Source organism: Penicillium argentinense (assembly GCF_028826775.1).
Source record: "Penicillium argentinense strain IBT 30761 chromosome Unknown utg000005l_segment0_segment0, whole genome shotgun sequence".
Classification (NCBI taxonomy): domain Eukaryota; kingdom Fungi; phylum Ascomycota; class Eurotiomycetes; order Eurotiales; family Aspergillaceae; genus Penicillium; species Penicillium argentinense.
Genome location: NW_026622664.1, coordinates 2,827,452 through 2,848,244, shown reverse-complemented (window position 1 = coordinate 2,848,244; position 20,793 = coordinate 2,827,452). Strand labels below are relative to the sequence as shown.

Here is a 20,793-nt window from a genome sequence, read left to right as displayed (position 1 = left end):
GTCAGCAGTGGGCTGCAAACCCCTGGTCCGGAGCTCTGGAGGTGCAGTAGCATGACTGCAGGAGGATTCCTGCGCGGGACATCACGCACCGCCACAGCAGGTTCAGGTGAGCCACACTCAGCAGGGAAGGTTTGCAACGAGAAGACTCCCCTCGGGTACGGTAAGTTTGGAATCGACGAGATGGTGGATCTGTCACATTCACGTCGTGGTTGCTGGTCCCGCCGGGAAAGACGTCTCAGCCACCGCACACTATTGTCACCGAAATACTCCGAGCCCGCTGCAGAAAGGGAGAAGGAGGTGACGAGTCAGACGCGGACGGGCCACAGAGACATTTGTACATGTGTACATGTACATGAAGGTAGGGGCTCGGGCGGGACGATCCTCGACCCTCGACCCTCGATCAGGCACCAGGTTACTTGCTCTGTACATAGCAGCAGGTATCGTCACAGTCCCAGGGCGCCCGCACGCATCGAGATGGACGATCGTTTCTGCGACAGGGTCGATCGGGGGATCCCCCATGCCAAGCCGCCAATCTCATCGGACCCGGGAGAGGGGAAGACGGGCGCGAGGTTGCTGTTGTCACACCCTGCTGTCGATCACATCGCCGGGAAGTTCGGGGAATTTGTCTCGTCTGCTTCTCCCCTTGGGAACCTCTTCGTCAGTGCTGAGATTAGCCGAGTCGACGACCCGATATTTGAGATTGCAAGTTCCGTCACAACGGTTCACACCAGATCCAATCAATAGTCGGATGGGGCCAAGAGAACCGTGCGGGCGCGTTGCAGATCAATACAGGGGGACGTCAAGTGCAGATCCTCCTGGACAACGGAGATGACGGAGATCCAGCGTCGACAGGACCCCAGGGTCTGGTGGGGGAAGCCATGCACGCCATGGGATCCGCAGGGATTTCCATAGCCACGGTGGAGGGCTTCATGAGGCATACTAGTGACAAACTGAAGGTTAGAGACTGGGGCATTCCCGACGTGCCTTGAACATGGGTAGCCGCGCTATAGAATTCATGGCTTGGCTTGAACAGGACGACCCCAAGCGTTCATGTTGTGTTTGGCAGCGCGGGTAACCATGTGCGCGGTGGAGTCACCCCCTTTCCGTTCCCATGGTTGGGAATGTGCATAGTCCGTCGCTTTCGCTCCACTGGGCCTGACACGACCCTACCTACAATATCTAAGAGGTATAGGTAGCACTGGCGCCGAGTCTAACATCCACCACTCCTCCCCGTGACGAACAAAAAATGTCCAGATGTGATTCGCAAACTGATTAGGCGCCCTGCTGCACGTGAAGCTTGAATAGGACAAAAGGCGATTATCCAGATTCAATCGCGTCATTGCCCTTCACGCGTTGCCGCGATCGCTACAGACGTACAGGCAGTGCAATGCACAGCTCCTCGTAAGGTATGGACTAATGTGCTGGATAGAGTTCGCCATGATTTTCGTGGGCACGGAGTCCCGTGGCCACGTTGTTGCGTGCTCCATCGGATTGACGTGGATCTACCTTTCCCAGATAGGATCCTCTTCGACATGATTTTCTCCGGGGAGGAAAAAGAGTCCGCACCCTGTTCATGATCCTCGCCCCCACTCCAGGTCCCCGGCCTCCTGCGAGTGGTTCGTCGTCTCGATCAGACGGGGCCCAAGGAAGCATCGGATGTGCTTCGGGTAGCGAAACGAGCAGATCATGAAGAGGATCCCCCAGGGAGGAGCCACAGGAAGAGATGGCGTGTGCTCTATGGTTCTGGAGAGGAGCTTCCGCTAGACCGGGTGCCCCCCTTTCTGTCTCTCGACCGAACAAACACGAAACCTTCCCAGGTTCGTCGGCTGTTGCACATCCAACTCTATCCGAAGTGGACGAGGGCCAATCCGGAACTTGCCCCAACTCCATTCTTTAGACTTTGCCAGCACTGGGATCCTGTGCAACGTTTTTATGTCAAGAAGCAGATCGTGACCAACGGTAAAGTGTATTCGAAGTCGTTGCCAACGTTTTGCCGATGGAGTAAATTATGTAATATATCTAGGAACCAAAGTATATGCGCGGAGAAGAAAAAGGGGAGAATCAAGCGACCGTTAGGGTCAGGGATTGTTCGGGAGATGAGACATTGCAGCGACGATGCAGACTCGAGCGTTTTGGCGCGCGATCCACGACGCACCTGATTTCAGAGCAGCCGGTTTCAAGCTCCATCACTTCCGCCATCCCGAACAGCAAGCTCGAGTGGGTTGCATGTGCGCCGTGCTGCATGGGGGAAGGGGGGTCAAAGGAGAGCAAGAGCCAAGTCGGGGACTGCGGTGTCACCCTCGTGATTTGACTTGCAGGGAGCCTCTCGATCCAGGACGTTTAGCGCCGGCTCGACCAGACCACCCACACTGCTGGGACCAGCGTGTCGAGATTGTGTCACTCTGCGGATCAAACAATGGAGCCTAGCGAAATCGGGGGAGGGTCGACCTGCATGGGGAAAGAGGAGCAAAAGAGGGGAGGGGAGGGGAAGCAGCACCAACAGAAGGAAAATAAAACCAGCAAAAAACAAAGCTCGGCAGATCCTGGAGTGATCGACGGGATCTGTCGACTATTGATGTTTAGCTCGGCTTGGCGCCTGCCACGGTGCCCTCGAAGGGCTGTCTCAAGGGCTGAGTGGACTTGGCTGACAGAAAGCTGACAGACAGGCTTGCCTCAGGGCTCAATAGTGCGTTCGGGGCGACATCATCGATCCTCCGCACTGGGCGATCGTCGAGCCTTCATCCCACATCCGAGGGTAGGGTCGCGCCGAGGGAGACAACCCGATCTCGTCAGACCCAGCCGGGCGGTGCCTTCTGGTCCTGTCCGGCATATTTCAAGATAAGTCCTCGTACCCGAGAGAGACGGGGACGCCCTTTGCAGGGAGCATAGGCAGATGGATCATGCAGGCAGAATCACGGTGACAGGCTTGGATCTGGATCCACATCCACGGAGGGCTTGACTCGTCTGGACCAGTCTGCGCCTAACTCGCGCCTGACTCGAGTCGACTTGTGATTTGACTTTGGGTCTCTTCTTTCCCACCTGGTCCTGGCACACCCGCACTCTCGGGGTATCCCACACTGTCTGTAAGCCGTATGTATGTATAGTCCCACCGGGGAGGACCCGAAAAGCAGAAAAAAAAGAAATTCGACAACGGATCCATGCCCCACCTACCTCTCCGCAGCGTACCTGGACGTTCATCAGAGATCGCGGACGTGATCAGACACTGGCGCTAATGCAGGAACTGGCCAGGGATGTGTAATGAACTGGATTACGCCCTGCACCAAAATTACCGCGGGAGTCACCCACTCGTCCCGCCCTCCGAACGCAGAACCATGGGACGAGTGTTTACGTCGTATACTCTGGTATACTCCTGGTAAACTGTGTACTCTTCAGGCTCTACACAGGGCCTGACAGTCCCTGCAGGCCAATCTGAGGTGTGCCGTTTAGGCGGGACGCCTCCGGATCGCAGGCCACGACATGGTGGACCACCCGGGGCACTCTCAAACAGCGGTTGATCGTAGCGTTGATTGGCGTCAGCGATCCCATTTTGTGAACCCCGTCGCTGCGTAGAGGGCCGACGAGATCGGATCCATGTGTAGTCCAGATCAAGACGCGTCTCAGCTGCTCGTATGTCAGTACTACCACAATCTCCCACATGAGGGTACATACTATGTACTGTTCTGGGTGTATGTACTTCTGCAGTCCGAGCCCACAGGCCGCCACCCCCTAGAACCGCGCGGGCGGTAGCGCGACTCCACGGGCTTAGGGGCTTCGGGGCTTAGGGTAGTGGAGCAGCGTGTTTTCAGCCCGTTTCCTGTGCGTGGCCCTAACTGGGAAGGACGATCAGATCTCCCATCCCAGAAATCCCCGACTCTGGGCGAGAGGGTACTTGGCTGGCTGTGGGCAAACACGCGCAGTTACAAGTACTGCCGCCTGCCCAGAGTCACCTGCCCAGCCTGTATCGTACCCAATACCCACCAATACATATCCCAGTACACGCAGACAGCCTGATCCCGGCCCGTCGTCGTATCGCCATACACTTCCCGGCCAATCACATCCGCCTCCCCGCCCGCCCGTACCGCCCCCTTACCAGCCTCGATCGCTCTCTCCCCCGACTTTCCTCTCGCACTCTCCTCTTTCATCACCTCGTCCTTTCTTTTCTTTTTCTTTGCGCGCGCATTCGCTCCTTTTGATTCGATCGCCCCCGTCTCTCCTTAACTACCGGGTTTTATATGCTTGTTCCTGTCTGATTTTCGCTGCTCCGACCACATCTCCGTCCACCACCGCGACACCACCACCCACACACGCCTATGATATAGCCTCCCTCCTTCTGCGCTGCCCTCTCCTCGTGCAGCCTCCCTCTTCTCGCTCCTTTGCCTCTCTGCCAGTATATACTACCACCACATTCCTTCCCAAACTCCCACCATGAGTTACATCCACCCCTCATGGAACTATCCCGCCCATTCGGGTCTACCGATGGACCACACCATGGCCTACGACCCGACCATGATGCCCCCGCCGATGATGCACCCCATTGATGGCTATCTCTACCCGCATCCGCCCATGGAGATGATCGACTACTACCACCAGCCCATCATGGACTACGACGAATACACCGAGAACCTGTCGCGGCCGCGTTTGACCAAAGAGCAGGTCGAGACCCTGGAAGCTCAATTCCAGGCTCACCCCAAGCCCAGCAGCAACGTCAAGCGCCAATTGGCGGCTCAGACCAACTTGAGTCTGCCGCGCGTTGCAGTATGTCCCTTCCTACGTCCCACCGAGGCCCTGGTCAGGATGAATGCTAATGAATTGCGTCGCAGAACTGGTTCCAAAATCGACGGGCCAAAGCTAAACAACAGAAGCGCCAGGAGGAGTTCGAGAAGATGCAAAAGGCCAAGAATGAGGCCGAGGAGGCCGCGAGACGAAAATCCGAGACCCTGGACCAGCTGTCCGAGTCTCGACCGTCGTCCTCCGCGCCCAAGGAGGAGCCCGAGAAATCGGCCACCCCCGAACAAACGTCCGCCACTGCCGCTCCCGCTCCAGAGAATAGCACACAATCCGAGACCCCGTCCAAGGGGAAGCATCACAAGACGAAGAGCGAGTCGGCCCGCGAGGCCACTTTCGCGTCCCTGCAGCGGGCGCTCAATGCTGCCTGTGCGGCTCGCACTCGATTCTCTCGCAAGGGTTCCCGCAGCGGCAAGCAGGAGCCCGCCGTGGAAGAGGAACCTATCTCGCCTACTTCCATGGCCCCGCCGGCCACTGCTCCCAGGCAACACGAGAAAAAGGGGCAGAGTGCCTACGGATCTTCGTACCCAGAGTGGTCGGATATCAAGGAAGAACCCGCCTGGGAGTCTTCCCATAGCCAGCCCGAGGCCACTTCCTTCCACTCTACCAGCCAGCCCATCCCCGAGGTGCCCAGCTCCTCGCACTCCGTACAGCAAAATGTGAACACCTACTCGGGAGCTCAATTCCCCCCGGCCGAGGAATGGGCCGAGACCCCCAAGGACCCCTTGTCCGCACACAATATGAGCTCTGACGCCGGTCTCGGATATCACAACATGCAATACCCGATGCAGGCACCAGACATCTCAGTATCCCGACGGGAGTCGGCAGATGCGCTGTCGACTTCTCTGAACGGCATTGGGATCTGTACGGCCGAGTCTCCGAACATGCCCTCGCTGAACCGAGCCACTGGAGGATCCTGGAAGGAGCCGGGTAAGGAGCTTGATCTCGCCGCGAGACGTAAACGCCCTCGCCCTGCTGCCATTGGCACTTCCAACGCGCGGTCCTTGGCCAATTCCACGTCCATGTCCTCTCTCTCGCCCACCAGCCGTATTCCCAGCTCGGGTGCCGGAAGCTCGATGAGGCATTCCAAGTCCACTCAGAGTCTCAACTCCCGCTATGCTGGTGTCCGGAAGGCATCTGTTGCTCAACGCTCGCCGCTGAACTTCACATTCGCCGAGTCGGGATCCATGAAGTCGAGCAAGGCGGAGATGCTTCGGCCCTCCGTCTCATCCACCACCTTGGCGCCGCCAACGCCCTTGACCCCCCAGGACTTCCAGCACTTCATGCCGGCATCGCCCACTGACAGCAACTACTGCATGTCGGCGCACTCGACCACTCAGTTCTTCCCAACGTCTCAGCCGATGCAGGTCAACATCGCATCTCCTCCTACCACTCCATTGGACATCTACTCTCCATTCACATACCAGAACGTCGCTCCACCCATGTCGGCTCCGGCCCAGGTTGCCAATTTCCCGGAGTACGTCACTTGTGATCCCGTGCCTATGTCCGCTCGGAGCTGGGCCGACACTGGCTCTCTGTCTTCGCCAGAATTCCAGAATGGCTTGCCCGTACAACATTCCGCCACCGTCTCCCCGATGGGGTACGATGCGACTGTGGATCACAGTGGCCAGGCTTTCGGAATGGAGCCGGTGTCTGGCTCCCCGTCTCTGATCTATTCCATCGAAGACGCCGATCTATCGGGCTCGGCGGACGAGAGGAAACAGGCTGAGTTCCGGATGCACGACTTTGCGGAACATCAGGACCCGCATGGCTATGCCGCGCACCCCATGTCGGTTCACAAACCCAAGGCGTATACGTTTGCGAATAACACGACACCGACCAACTATCCCTCGTGAGAGAGAGATCTCGATGGAATATGAATGAGAAATGTGCCGCGATAAATATGCTTTTTGTCTGGGACGAACCGCCACGCATCTTCTCGTCCTTGCGATTCTTCGTTTTGATTGCTGCCTCTTTTTGAACTGCCTACGGGCCCTGTCTATTTGTCTATTCCAACGCTCCGCGCGCGGAGAAATACTGTGACTTTCCCACTTTTCCCTTTTGACCTTTCTTACATACGCTTCTCTTCTTCTGTCTCTCTATTCGGTGTGGTTCCACCGGGGTTTTTTACATATTCGGAGCATTCTTTGCATTGTGTTTATTGGCCTGGGATTGATATTTGGTGTCCGATACGACCTTTTAATTTCGCCGAGCCCGCACTGGCTCGAGACTTTTCAACTTCTTCTCTTCTTCGTTTATTTTTTCTTTTTATATTGGAACGGACTCGGTTTTTGGCTGGGATTTGGACTTGCATATCAGCATTTGGCTCTTTGATACATACAGTCACGTCTTTACCTTTTCTTTCATATTTATCTTTTTCCATGTTTCATAATCCAAAAAATGGGGGTGATGTCGCAATCAATAACAACTGAACTTGAACTCGAATTTGAATTTTCGGCCTCGGCTCCTGTAGTGCCTCAGACAAAAGTGTCGACGTAAACCCTCTCTAATCGGCACGTAATCTCCGAAATTCGTCCAACCGACCCCGAATGCCAGGCTAGCGGCCGCCCGGCGAGCGTTGCAAAGGACGCCGTTGTCTGCCCGTTCAGACAGCCCTCGGCACGTGTGCCGCTCGATAGGACTGGCGGCGTCGGCGTGCCTGCCGCCGAGCTCCACTACGGGGACTGCCCGTCTCGTCATAACAACACTGGCACTAAACACGAATGCAACGGTATAAAAGAAATGAAGACGCCGATCGCCAAAACTCAAACCTTGCTTTTCCGCTCGCCTTTCGGACTCTCACCTGTCTTGAGACTTTGCCTAGCTGCAATTAGACCTACCTGAGACAGATAGGAGACACTGGAAGTCTTGGTTTATACTCAGCCTGATGAAGTTTTCTACTTTGAGCCCGGCCCTGCTGGGACTGGTTCTCTCCGTCCAGGCTTATTCTGTGGAGTATACTACTGAGACGGGATATTTTCTGCAAGATGAGAGGTCGACTGATGCGTCGACGTTTGACTATGTATGTCTGCCTCTACATTTAAACTTAAAAATTCTTCTTTCTCTTTACTTCCCTTCAACTGTGCCTATTTGTTCTAATCTTCATTAATATAGACGGCCGTCAACTTCGGTCTCATCAACCGAACCTACCCCGCAGATAGCCACCTGAAGAAGCACCGCAACTATACCCAATGGGAACGCTTCTACCATCAAGTTCAGAAACTGAACGAGGACTCGCCCAAGAGCGTCGAATACAAAGTCCTCTTTCTTGGCCGCCATGGTGAGGGATACCACAATGCCGCCGAGACCTTCTACGGTACCCCCGCCTGGAATGTACGTCCTCTCGCAATCTCCATTCCGCCACATTCGGACGCCCCGCCGACATGCCACATTCTAATCCCAATTAACCCACCTATCGGATAATTCCATATGATATCTGTTTCTAATAACATACTTGACACTCAACAGTGCTACTGGGCTGAACTAGACGGCAACAGCACGGCAACCTGGAAAGACGCAACCCTCACATCAGCCGGCATCGCCCAAGCCCTAAAAGCAAATACCTTCTGGCAAAAGGAAATCACCGAACAACGAATCCACACACCAGACAACTACTTCGTCAGCCCTTTGACACGAACCCTCCAAACAGCCAACTACACCTTCACCGGGCTAAACCTACCCGACGGCAGCGCCGATTTCAAACCCCTAATCAAAGAACTCTTCCGCGAAGGAATCAGCATCCACACCTGCGACCACCGACGTAGCAAGAGCCACATCACCAACCTCTTCCCCGACTGGCCAATCGAAAACGGCTTCAGCGAAGAAGACGAGCTGTGGAACGGCGTGACGGCCGAAACGAGCAGTGCACAAGACGTGCGGAGCTCGACGGCACTGAGTCAGGTGTTTTTCACCTCAGCTTCGAGCAAGAAGGAGGCATTTGTATCGGTGACGTCGCATTCGGGCGAGATCTCGTCCATCCTGCGTGTTGTGGGGCATCGGGCGTTTAGTTTGAGTACCGGGGCCGTGATTCCGGTTCTTGTGCGGGCGGAGAGGAAGGGAAGGGGTCAAAAGCCGGTGGCTTCTTCGTCGATTGCTTGGACGGCTAGTGCGCATTGTACAGCGCCACCAGTTACGTCTGTTTCGGCTTGTGTTTGTCCGTCGAGTGCGGTGCCTGTTACGACACCTCTTGTGACGGATTTATAAGTAGTTGGTTCAGAGGTTGGATGAATTTAAAATTTTTTTTTTTTTTTTTTTTTGCTTTTGCTTTAATATACTCGACTTTTCTGTGCTTTGCTCTCCCATGTTGGTTCTATAGTCCCGAGTCCTGGTCTTTGTAAGTGTGTAAGTTTATCACTGCGTAGTTGCCATTTGGTGGTGGCATCCCCGCAGCGACCCAATTGAAGCCTAAAAAATAACGGACGAGCGGGCCGGCATCAAATTTAAACTCCCTATCACTTGGATGATAAACATCATCTTGAAAAGATCAGATGAAAAAAAAAATTTAACAGTTTGAGGAAAAAAGAAAAAAGCGTCCCCGGGAAGGCTCGAACTTCCAACCTCCTGATTAACAGTCAGACGCGCTAGCCGATTGCGCCACGGAGACTTGCTTGTTGAGAAACTGACTGAGCTTTGGATATATAACCCAGGTATCCTGATGCGACACATCGAGGGAATTGTCAGGGAATTGTCCTCTGCGATATACAGCACAACTACATCGAATCAGGATTTTCTTTTTATTTTGACATTGCGTGATCATTAGATGAATTTTGGAGCCTTCGGGGCTAGGTAGAGAATTTTCCGGGCGGTCTGTGGGCGGGAGTGTCATATGTGAAATTCTTCGTTTCGGCCCAAGTCTGAGGTAATAGGCATAGTTTTTATCGGAGTTTCATCAGTGCTTATTTAATGTTGAGGTCAATATACGAGCTTGTGAGCGGAGGGTGAATGCGTAGAACCTATCGCTATGATTGTCCTGGTCGGGGCTAATGGTCTTCGGTTAGGGCTTTTCGGCTAGTGGTCTCTATTATTCTTTCCGAGCCTCCATCCGGTTCTTGTAGCTCAATTACTTCTGTAGTCAATACATAGGACGAATATCTAGCCTAGGAGACGGTAGCCAAGAGCCCTCCAGCTACTTACGTTCGTCCCAATTTGAATGGATATCTGACTATATGAGAGACTAGAGTATGAGCTGCTGGCTCTCTGACTGAGACAAGGGACGTTGAAGTCTGAAATGTGAGGGTCTTATGGTACCTATCGTGCGGATGGAATTTCCTATGATTTCCTCATATCGGTAGGTCTATGTTATGCTGAATTGAGATGATGCGGAAAGGGGGTCCAAAACGTCTGACCGTGTCTCTTCATTCAAAAAGCCTGGCTTCTCACAAGTCATCCAGTGTGAGATACTTCGTAGCTTCCAGTAAGTGTAATGTTCGCCTCGAGGGAGTCAAATAGTGTAATGCGACAAGATAATAGAAAAAGCCGTGAAAAATGGAGAAAGTGCACTCCATCACACCAGATACCTCACACGCTCCAGCAGTGCGCCACTCTTCATTTTATTTTTTACCCAGAGGTCGAATTCGGAATGGAAATGGCAAACTGAAGTTCAACTAGGCTTCATTCGATTGATTGACTACTGGTATTTACTATTTACATAGAGATGGTGTCGTCCAATCACTTCATCCAGTGCCTATTTAGTCCATTTCATACGAACAGACTGCAGACCTTTGCTGGGCTAGAGCCTTAGCATTGACAGCTGATTCGTACTCCCAACCACAGAGGGAGAATGCCCACCTTAGCCGAAATGACCTGGGTATGTGGATCCAAAAGTCGGGCCACCGTTTCAATAAGCACGTCTCCGTGGCGCAATAGGCTAGCGCGTCTGACTGTTAATCAGGAGGTTGGAAGTTCGAGCCTTCCCGGGGACGCTTCTTTTTTCTTTTTGCATTTTATGTTCGGTGTGTTGATGCAAGGGGTGGAGTTCGGACCTGAAAGTATTTTTTTGGTCTGTGTGCGGGTGGAAAAACCTAATTGGCGGCGTCGCTTACGGATTTGGTTAGGCCTATCACTCCAATCGTGAGGGTGTTTTGGTTGACCAAGCAGGAACCATTTGCGGGAGAGGGAATTGTGTCTTTGCCACGAGGTCAAGGTCGTCTCCTCTGACTTTAATATTTTAAATGACGTATTCAAGGCAGTAATGCCCACATGGCTCCATTGGAGTACGACTGACTTCACTGGGTTTCCCCAAGCAGAAATCTGACAGGCAAACTAGTTTCATAGCCCCAAAGCTTAGTCCGTTCTTATGTATTCGTGGTCAATTGACTCCCCAGTATGTCCCAGGGTAGTTCAGCCTGGTCAGATGCAACAGAGAAGAGACAAAAAGGAAATAAAATCACTCGATCGATTGCAATTCGAATGCGACATATGCTGATGCTCATTAACCGTATTATAATGCGTGACTGATGATAACCGCTCCAAAAAAATAATATTATACAATGATGTTGACAGCGCGAAACGCAGCATGCCATAATTCTCTAGCCGGCTCATCTTTCGGCCGACACACAAAGAAGAATTTCTCCAATACCGCAATCGCGCTCTCCCACCCTTCCAATAATAATTGGTCCGCGGAATCCATAAGTTGGGCCAAGAACCACGAGTGACACTTCATTCGCTTCGATGCCAGGCTGCCGATGAACAGGATCCAGAACAGCAGGTCGGAGGCCGTGCTCCGAAGCACCGGAAGACTCTTATATAGGCTCTCCTGGAGCCGTTCGACCAGGGCTTCCAGACAGGGCATGCCGTAGAAGGTCCAGATGCGGACAGAGGCGTAGACCACGATGGATAAGCGGAGGGTTTCTTGGAAGGGGGTGAGCGTGCATTGTTCTGGAAGCCACAATAGTCGATATGAGAGGTACAATAAGCAATCATTCTCGACCGACATCGGCTCGGCGACCGAGATGTCCAGGCTCTCGTAATAGGCCACTAGCTGCTGAAATAGGGAGATAATTGATCTGAATGACGGAGGGAGGTCTCTTGACCAGGAAGAGGTGAAGAACCGGGTGCCGATTTTGGCGAGTTTCGTAAATCGGTTATTCGCTTTGAAAAAGACGGACTCTTTAAAGACTCTTTCTTGATATTTCTTGCACATCGGGAGTGCCGGCGGAGCGTTTTTAATCATGCTTCGCAAGAACACGCAACTGAGAAAGGTTGAATAGGTGTTTATAACAGTCTAGTGAGCAGCCCTTACCTATAGACCATGGCCAGTGTGCCAAACTCCAGCTGGTCCATACCGCCTGTCGCGACAATTATTTTTTCCATGCCATTCATATGCGCCTCGACGGCCTCCACATTGCCTTCCACTCCCTATGTGATGTGAGTCTCCGAGCTAAAGAGATAGTCAGGCAAAAGTCTTACTTCTGAAACAATGAGGTGGGCAATAAGAAAGACGGTCGACTCGGAGTATACCCTGGTCTTATTTTGTAATATCTCTTGAACCGATTTGATGGTCCCAACGCGGAGACGCAGTGCATCTTGCGCGGGTTTCATCACGGCCTCTGCAGGCGCACCACACGCCTCCAGAATGGCAGCTCGGTGCGAGGCACTGATAGATAACTTAATCTGCATCAAGGCAGGGTCCTCAAGTGCCTTTTGCCAGAACCAGACCACTACGCCGCTGGAGCAGAGCGGGAAACATGATCTTGAGCTATGGATTCGATCTATCACATTGTGAGCTTACTAGCATCCACAAAAAGCAAAACAGGGAGATGGTAACATGTACTCACAATGTTGGAAATAGAGATTGGGATTTTGGTTAATGGCAATCGAAAGGGCGGGCGCCCCGTCGAGGACTCCTGCTTCGAGCGAGGTGACAAAAACAGGCGGCTCCTGAACCCGAATGAGCTCACCTTCATCGCCCTGCGGCTCTTTCTTGGGCTGCCGCCGGCGACTTGGCTTGGACGAGGGGGCGGCCGCAGGATCCGAGGCTGGCGGGCAGTGCCCGCTGGGAGCCTTTAATTGCTGCAGCTGCTTCTCCCTACGCATGCGATGGTGTCGCGTCCGGACAAAGGCCTGTTTGGACCGGGACAGCTCGCGGCCCTGTGATTTATCATCCTGGTAGTCCACCCAGAGGAAGTCCCCTGGCGGGCGGATGACTAAATTCTTGGACTCTGGGGCTGATTTCACAAATTTGGGGTGTGGAACCCGGCTCGACTGCTCTCGGGGCTGATCGGATGGCATGACTCGACGCTGGGGGAGGTCGACTGGCAGAGCTTCCAGCCCGAGGAGGGTGGCTGTGATAGCTGGCTTTGTTCTTCTGGTGGTGAAAATTTCCCCTGACCGCTCGGACCCCTGCGTGAGGCGTTCCAACGTGTGGTTGTTGGTCGTTGGTTGTTGCATCGATGTGGGGGCGGTTGGGATTACCCCCAAGGCGGTCGCATCGACATCCGAGTGCTAACTCTTCCTAGTAACTACGTCTGACTGACTAAGGCGGTTATACCCCGGCTGAGTATCATCCAGCAAGGAGTACGTATGTCTTGTATGAATACCCTATGTTCTGCATTTCACAGATTCCCAAAATTGCACATTAGACCCCGATCAACTGCTCAGCGTAGGATAGGTATCATGTACTTCCCCATCAGGAACCTCCGCACAAAGCTGAGCACGGTCATCTCGTTCAGTACATTCTTCTGTACATAGTTTTCCCTTCTTGACAAAAGTCATATACCAAGTAGCGGGGTTGATATTTCCCACCCTCCAAGCTTGGGTATTGTTGCCGCCTTTCCTGGCTGGGACACAAACACGGTTTTTTTTTTTTTTTTGGCGAATTCCGTGCAACTGGTTCCAGAAACTGGACCTCGTGCACATTCCAAGAGCCCACACTCGGGGCGAAAAGGGACAGGGCTGGAAGTGGAAGTGCCGGTTGTGATCGAACTGGTGGTCATCGTCGTCGAGCTGGTAGGCATGGACGTCGTTGATGGGGTCGTGATGAAAGTGGTATTGGAGCTAGCGGTGGTAGTGCTTGTTGTTGATGTTGTGGTAATAGTGGTGGACGTAGAAGAGGTGGTCGGGAGAGTAGTAGTTCTGGTTGCCGTTGTGCTCGCAGTAGTGGTAGTGGTAGTGGTAGTGGTAGTGGTAGTGGTAGTGGTAGTGGTAGTGGTAGTGGTAGTGGTAGTGGTAGTGGTAGTGGTAGTGGTAGTGGTAGTGGTAGTGGTAGTGATCGTAGTGGTGGTACTCGGTGTGATGGTGGTCGTAGTTGTGGACTAGGCGTTGGTGGTCGTAGTCATCGTCCTCAGGGTCGTAGTAGTAGTGGTGGTAGTGGCAGTAGTATTCAAACTTGAGCTTAGTACTTAGGTACTGTACTTTTGATGGACAGTCGATATGTGGACGCAGGTCCAATAGACCCCCGGGGATTCTAGACCCGGCACGGTCAGATTGGATGCGACTTGACTCCACAAGGCTTAATGATCCTGGGCAGAAAGTTTTGGTTCGGTCGCGGTGTCGGGCCGCCCGAGAGTGCCTGAGGACGAACGCCAGATCTGTGAAAGCCTTATCTGCTTGCAAAATCCGGTGACGACGATGAATTTTCGAGGTTTGATGAATCAGGAGACTTCTGCGGACCGCTGCATAAACATGGAATGATTCATTCAATGCTGTGAATCAATTATGCTCTACACTATTATTGGATTTGACCAGCCGAGCCCTCATGCCATCCACAATATATATAACTGGAGCAATTTACGTTTGACGAACGTAAAATAAGAATTTACTCTATTTGTTTTCATCGCAATGTATAGCAAGCGATTGAAAATTGATATCCGCTTAAATTGTATTATCAGGATATGGGTTTGTTTGAGAACTCTGACCTGTCAACAAAGGCGACAGATTTGTCTCCAGTATGTAGGTAGGTTTAGGCTTATATAGTACTAGTTCCCGCCACTCTTCAACAAGAAAGTCTCCGTGGCGCAATCGGCTAGCGCGTCTGACTGTTAATCAGGAGGTTGGAAGTTCGAGCCTTCCCGGGGACGTTCCTTTTTTTTTCTTTAAAAGATTATTTCAATTAATCTTTTTTTCTTCTATCATGCCGTCAATCCAAGCAGTAACGAAAACAAGCATTTTTTTTATCTCAACATTTTCCAATTTTGAGTTTTTGCTTTCCTGCCATTCTTGCCTACGACTAGTCGCGTGGGCTGCGTGGCTCAACTGCCAGAGCGGAAGAAGCTGCCTAATCCCCCTTCGCCGACCAAGTCTGCCCTCCACATCGAATGAGGGGAATGCAGAAGGTTTATTCCATCTATATACTAAAAAGACACAGTAAGAAACAGAGCAAGGTATCACTGTCAATTTAAAGCTATCAGGGGAAGGAGGGGGGGATAAAGGACAGAACAAGCACGAACCCAAGTAAGCCATGCGTGCCCAATCAGAAAAACTATCAACCGACGAGAATATTGACAACAGAAGGAATCGTGATCAAACCAAAAAAAAGGATGAGAAATACACAAGCAAAAAGAGCAATGGGGAATCCAAAGAATCCATAAATCAAAACAGTAATACACAAGCCAAAAAAGCAACAAAGATCACAAGTGGCAAGTATCAAATCTGAAATGCAAGGGAAAAGTTCGCAGTTGTCGATCGGGATTGCCAGTGCATAACGAAAGCAACTCAATCCAAGCTCTTTCGACCTGGGAACAGACCGCAAAAACCTCGGTCTCAACGGAAGGGGAACACCCACTCTATGTATCAACGGCCAGGTATGGGAGATGAAACAATGAAATATGAGAAAAGGAGATTTCAACAAACGTACATACTCATAGTAATCCTGTAAACCAATCGGCTGTATCATGAACGCCGGATCAAGGGAAAACGCCGAATATCACGCGTAAAAATAGGCAAGGTAAACAACAAGAAGTTTCAAAAATAGAAGGATAAGCATCGAGAGCTGAGCAGCGAGAGCTGAGCACAACCGGGTACAACAGTGGGTATAGGAAGGTTGGTTCGGATTAACATTATCGAAGAACCCCCCTCTTCAACGAGGTGCACACAAGCAGATACGAGATGCAAGGGGTACGAAGAGTAAAAAAAAGCACATACAACATGAACATGGCCATAGAAAAAGGAGAGCAGATGGGGATAGGGCAAGCAAAAACATCAAAATAGCAACAAGGCAAAGGAGTTTCTGATGCTGGAATCAAATGAAATGACAAAAAGTCCCTGGAACGCCCTTTCTAGATAACGCCGATCCGGAATCTAGTATCCTGACCATCCACCAAGTGGGCTGCTGGACTGGCCTGGTTGGGATTGACCGGGCTGCATGGGTCCACCCGGCCCAGTGGGCCATCCAGGCATGCCGGCTGCTCCCATATTTACCGCCATACCGGAGTGTTGCTGAGGGGCGCCCATGAAAGCTTGACCGCCGGCGCCTTGAGTCGAGGGATACATCCCCCGCGCCATGCCGGGGTACCCAGTAGGACCGCCGGCAGGGAAGCCCATTTGTCCCTGGGCTTGGGCTTGTTGCTGCGCCTGGAGGTGCTGCATCTGGTATTGCTGCGGCATCTGCGGCACGGATGGGCGGTGTTGGTTGCGGGGGGATTGGTGAGGTTGTTGGCCGTGGTGAATAGGTGATGGGGTCTGCTGGGGAGCGGCCGCCATCTGCTGGGAATATTGAGGCATTCCGACACCCTGCGGACCCGACGGCATGGGGGAGGGCTGCGGTTGTGGCGGAGGCTGACCCCACATCTGCTGGGGTTGCTGCTGCGAAGGGTATCCGTAAGGAGGTTGTGCCACACCGGCCGACATGGAGGGGTTGGATCGTTGATGCATAAGGTCGGGTCGCATGCTTGGTGGCATCCCTCGGACGGGTGATTGCCCGATGGCTTGTTGGTGGGGATGCTGTGGGTATGCTTGCTGGGGCGCCATCATGGGTTGGTGATGGTGGCTCATCACGGGTTGCGCTTGGACGGGGTTTGGCATTCCCTGAGGAGGAATCTGGGCGGTTTGAAGAGGTTGAGATACAGAAAGTCCCGAGTCAAGAGCGGTAGTCGACTGTGGCTGATCCGTCTCAGGCGCCTCCCGGGGTTTGTTGTAGAACTCTTCCAGTCCCTTCAGGCGAAGATTTCGCTGGGTGGTCAGGGCTCGGTTGAAGTCTGCCGCAGTCTGTGCCTGGTGGATGATTTCGGCCCCGGTGCTGGTCTGGGTTCGGTCTGAGTAGGGCTGGCCTGTTAATTCCTGGCGTGACTGCTGCTGCGACATATAGTCTCGTAGGCGTTGGTCGTCCGTAGTGGCCATATGGATCATCGGCAGCTGGTTGAGCGCTGAAGTCGAATCTGTCACGTCCAAAGAGAGACCCGGAGGCAGAGGCTCGATAACCGTGCTGAAGATCACGTCGTTATGCGGAAGTGCTGGTAACGTATTGTGACGCTCGGCCTCTGTGGCTGTTCCATCTCGAGCCTTCGCAGCACCCGGACGCTTCTCACCCGCCATATCATCCTCGGTGAAGCCCTGTTTCCTAGCCTTGCTTTCCCAGTAATCGTCGCGAACCCGGCGACCGTTGACAACCACGCGACTCCCAAACTGACGGAACATCGATCTCGCGGACACGATTGCGATTTGGCGGGATCGGTAGGAATACGGCAGGATATCTTGCTGGATCAAGTCGTCTTTCTCAACCTGAGATGCGATGATCTTGTGCAGGGATCGATTCTTGTTGAACAGGAGGTACGAATCGCGGTAGTTCAATACTCTTGCGCACTCAGTCGCCAGCATGAACAGTTTGGTACCTCGGTTGGGTACACGGAACGTTCGACACTTATATTCTCGACCACCCTGCGGGTATCCCATGGCGTCCACCTTCTGCTCTCCTGCATCATCGAATTCTTTGGCGATATATTCGTCCCCTTCATCGTTCAGCTGGTCGGAGGTGTGATCGCGCACAGTCGGAAGGGCCTTGACAAGTGTCTTGGTCGGTGTTGTCTTATCGGGAGGCGATGCAAGAGGGGGCGATCCAGCTGCCTGGTGTGGGAGTGGGCGAGACTGCATTTGCGGCGTTTGCACTGGGGTACCTATAGTCGCTTGGTCATTGGAACCTGCTCCTGCTCGTGGTGTCTTCGGGGGGCGACCGCGCTTGCGCCGGCCTTGGTCCTCTGCAACGCGAAAGAAACAGATGTGTTAGTTCGGTCTGACTACAAAGCCGCAAAGGCAGATGCGACCGGACAGATCATGAAGTAGGATAGGAACAAAGCCACGGGAAGCGGACACGAAGGCCTTGGCGGACAACATGACGACACATTCCTCGTCCATTGTGCACGTACCATCATCCTGATCTCCTGTATGTCCGTTCCCACTGTAATCTGGGGTGCGACTACGCTTGACACCACGGGGACTTGGTTCAGCAGGGGATGGTACCGGCAGAACCGAGACTAGCGGGGGCATCAGTCTCGAGGCAGATGATGAACAAGGAGAGTAATAGAGAGCAGAAAAGTCAAGGGTCTTTTGCGCGTGCGATACAGAGGACCGATCGCGCCTGCGCGGGGTTTGCGCCAGAGATAGAGAGCGTCGCGATAGAACCAAGGCCGAGCATGAAGGCCGCGCGGTCACGACGAACGGATAAACCACAATATAGGGAGGGGACGTGACATACCGGAGTTGCTCAGATTTGCCGGGTCGATGGTACCCGAGCCATCGACAACCTCTCCTCCCATTCCGTTCATCGTGGTGCGGGAGTGAGGCGTGCCATACATAGTCAGAGAACGAGATCGGGACGGCAGCGAAGGCCGCGAGAAGGCGCGTCGAGAGGGCGCGCCTGGCGAAGTCGCGATGGAGCGACGAGAGGGTGACGGTGGCGCGCAAGAAAGCGGGTAGACTAGGCTTGCATGCAGATAGGCTCCAGCCTCTGAGGTCGATCAGCGGGAAAGGTTGGAGGTCGAACTGGAGCTTTTGGTTGATGGTTTGCGTTTGAGAGGGGCGAGGCGGTGAGTTTAGGTGCCTGAGGTTTGTAGTGTTAATGCCTGGGTGCCTTGACCCCGACGGAGGGTGCCTGACGGGAGCACGTGAGTATAGTTCGGAGGCAGCAGGGAGTCTGGGAAAAGACCGACGCCTCCTTTCTGGCTCTGCAGAAGAATGGAATTATACCACAAAAGCAACGCCGCAAGTCCACAGAGCAAGGAAACTAGCCCCGCCCTTGCACAGAATCAATGCGAGGGGGAAAGTGGGCGCGTCGCGTGATTGGTCACAGGGCTGGAAGACTGAATAATGGCTGCGGCAAGTATGAATAATGTGATCCTCGAACCTAGTGAATATTACCACGAGCAATGACCTAGGCCATCGTTCACAAATAGAGACAAGACGAGCAAACGCGCAGAGGTTCGGGAAGTGCCAAGCCCGGCTTCATAGGCAGGATCGGATATTCAGCCTTGAAGGATCAGATCTGGGGGCAACTTCCTTTTGTCCTGGCAGCGTTCGAGTGCGGGTACGGCGCGCAGTGTCGGGGCGTGGAGGGGGAGCCAAAGACAAACCAGATCGCCGTGGAACCGGGGTTTGTACCGCTCGAGTCGGATTCTGCTCGTTTGGGCCGTTTCTTTTTTGGCGGCCTCGATTTTCCCCTCGATTTTCCCGAGGTGACACCGCGATCGCAGATGGGGTTGGCAGATTTAGGACCCTGCGTGGGCAAGGGAAAAGGGGAGCGTAACCGTCGTACAAGTAGGATTGGAAATCGCCCATTCCTCGAGGGGCGGCTGGGGAAATAGGACTACTAGTACACTTAGTACACTAGTGTAGTGGTAGTTGTAGTCGCAACGGACTGGGGAATGTTGGCGTTCAGAGAAAATCCAAATATTGTACATAAATAATACATCTGCGAGCAGGATTAAAGGCTAAATAAGGCTTTCCGGTCCGTGTGTGCCTTACAAAACTTCCTATTTCTAAACGGCACCGAGTTCTAGACTACCACATCGGTATAGTATATGATAACCTGGACCCTGTCCTTCTTTTTTTTTCTCCATGTCCAGGTCGTACTTTTTTCTCTTTTCACGCTCACATCACACAGCGAAGGACACCGCTCGCTGTGATAGGCCTTCCGGGACTATGATCGAGCTCGGCCGGCCTGGGTTGTGTAACTTGAGGTGTCTTAAAATCCATTCTCTAGGCAGATGTGAAGACGCGAAAGAGCAAGCCGACACAAAACCAGAGAAGACGTGATCGACCGCCATCGCCTTTAGATTTCCCTGGGGAGAACCTTGGTACGGACGATATACTCTGACCGCGACAGCCATGCATAATTCGCAACAACTTGAAGCGGGACATGGGCCCTTCGTTTCTGCAGCAGCGCCAAATCATAGCCAATCCGCATAAACGATGCGAGTCGGACTACATGGGGTGGAAGACTAGCGGTAACCATCAGCCTTGAGGCAGATCCATAGGATGGTATAACAACTATCTACTAATGCTAATGCTTGGTTAATGCGAGACTGTTCCCACTCGACCACAACCGCAACTACGAGACGAAGCTAGCACTAGTAGAAGGACAATTCCTGTTTTTGCACCGACTTCGCTTTACCCGGGTGATAATCCCCCGGAAAAAAGAAACAGGAGCAATGGGGTCCATCGAAATTGCCGAGAGGGGAGCTCAGGCCGCATCTTGTCAGCCGGACGAGACGAGCTAGCGACGATTTCGGCCTAGCGGGTGATGAAATGATCCATGGCGGTGATGCTCCTGCGTGATGCCCGAGGACCGCGGTCGATGAGGATACCCCTCAAAATTGCTGTTGTAGTATATTATAGACGGGAATCTCTCGAGCGGTGCGATGCTGTTGCGACATTTAGATGCTCCACGCATCGCCAGGTGTTCCCCTGGAGGGGGATGGAATGGTCACGTTCGCAACCTGCCCCGCGATCGAAAGAGGCAGATGACCTCCCAAACGGTCACTTGAGAGCGATCAACGGTCCATGCGCCCGAATTTCAAATACCATACCCTGCTAGTGGGTCCAAAGTTAGGCGCGAGATTTTCGTAGAACAGCCTTGTCACT

General features: G+C 53.1%; 6 protein-coding genes across 6 annotated transcripts; 3 read left to right on the top strand and 3 right to left on the bottom strand.

Moving 5' to 3' along the window:
- Positions 1-474: 474 nt before the first annotated feature.
- N7532_005857 (uncharacterized protein) lies at positions 475-989 on the top strand (the record flags this gene model as incomplete). Its single annotated transcript, XM_056618351.1, has 2 exons — positions 475-657; positions 732-989. 2 exons carry the CDS (start codon positions 475-477, stop codon positions 987-989), a joined length of 441 nt encoding a protein of 146 aa, XP_056474510.1.
- Positions 990-4,425: 3,436 nt separating this feature from the next.
- N7532_005856 (homeobox domain-containing protein) lies at positions 4,426-6,641 on the top strand (the record flags this gene model as incomplete). Its single annotated transcript, XM_056618350.1, has 2 exons — positions 4,426-4,755; positions 4,821-6,641. 2 exons carry the CDS (start codon positions 4,426-4,428, stop codon positions 6,639-6,641), a joined length of 2,151 nt encoding a protein of 716 aa, XP_056474509.1.
- A 1,031-nt stretch (positions 6,642-7,672) lies between these two features.
- On the top strand, positions 7,673-8,988 carry N7532_005855 (uncharacterized protein; the record flags this gene model as incomplete). Its single annotated transcript, XM_056618349.1, has 3 exons — positions 7,673-7,807; positions 7,900-8,118; positions 8,254-8,988. The coding sequence occupies 3 exons, from the start codon at positions 7,673-7,675 to the stop codon at positions 8,986-8,988; spliced, it is 1,089 nt and encodes a 362-aa protein (XP_056474508.1).
- Positions 8,989-10,521: 1,533 nt separating this feature from the next.
- Positions 10,522-10,993, bottom strand: N7532_005854 (uncharacterized protein; the record flags this gene model as incomplete). Its single annotated transcript, XM_056618348.1, is given in 3 exon segments — positions 10,522-10,664; positions 10,827-10,941; positions 10,961-10,993. 3 exon segments carry the CDS (start codon positions 10,991-10,993, stop codon positions 10,522-10,524), a joined length of 291 nt encoding a protein of 96 aa, XP_056474507.1.
- Positions 10,994-11,266: 273 nt separating this feature from the next.
- Positions 11,267-13,173, bottom strand: N7532_005853 (uncharacterized protein; the record flags this gene model as incomplete). Its single annotated transcript, XM_056618347.1, has 4 exons — positions 11,267-11,975; positions 12,026-12,141; positions 12,193-12,494; positions 12,561-13,173. The coding sequence occupies 4 exons, from the start codon at positions 13,171-13,173 to the stop codon at positions 11,267-11,269; spliced, it is 1,740 nt and encodes a 579-aa protein (XP_056474506.1).
- A 2,847-nt stretch (positions 13,174-16,020) lies between these two features.
- N7532_005852 (putative nuclear localization protein) lies at positions 16,021-18,479 on the bottom strand (the record flags this gene model as incomplete). The annotated part of the gene is made up of 3 exons (XM_056618346.1): positions 16,021-17,912; positions 18,081-18,188; positions 18,410-18,479. The coding sequence occupies 3 exons, from the start codon at positions 18,477-18,479 to the stop codon at positions 16,021-16,023; spliced, it is 2,070 nt and encodes a 689-aa protein (XP_056474505.1).
- Between the last annotated feature and the right edge of the window lie 2,314 nt (positions 18,480-20,793).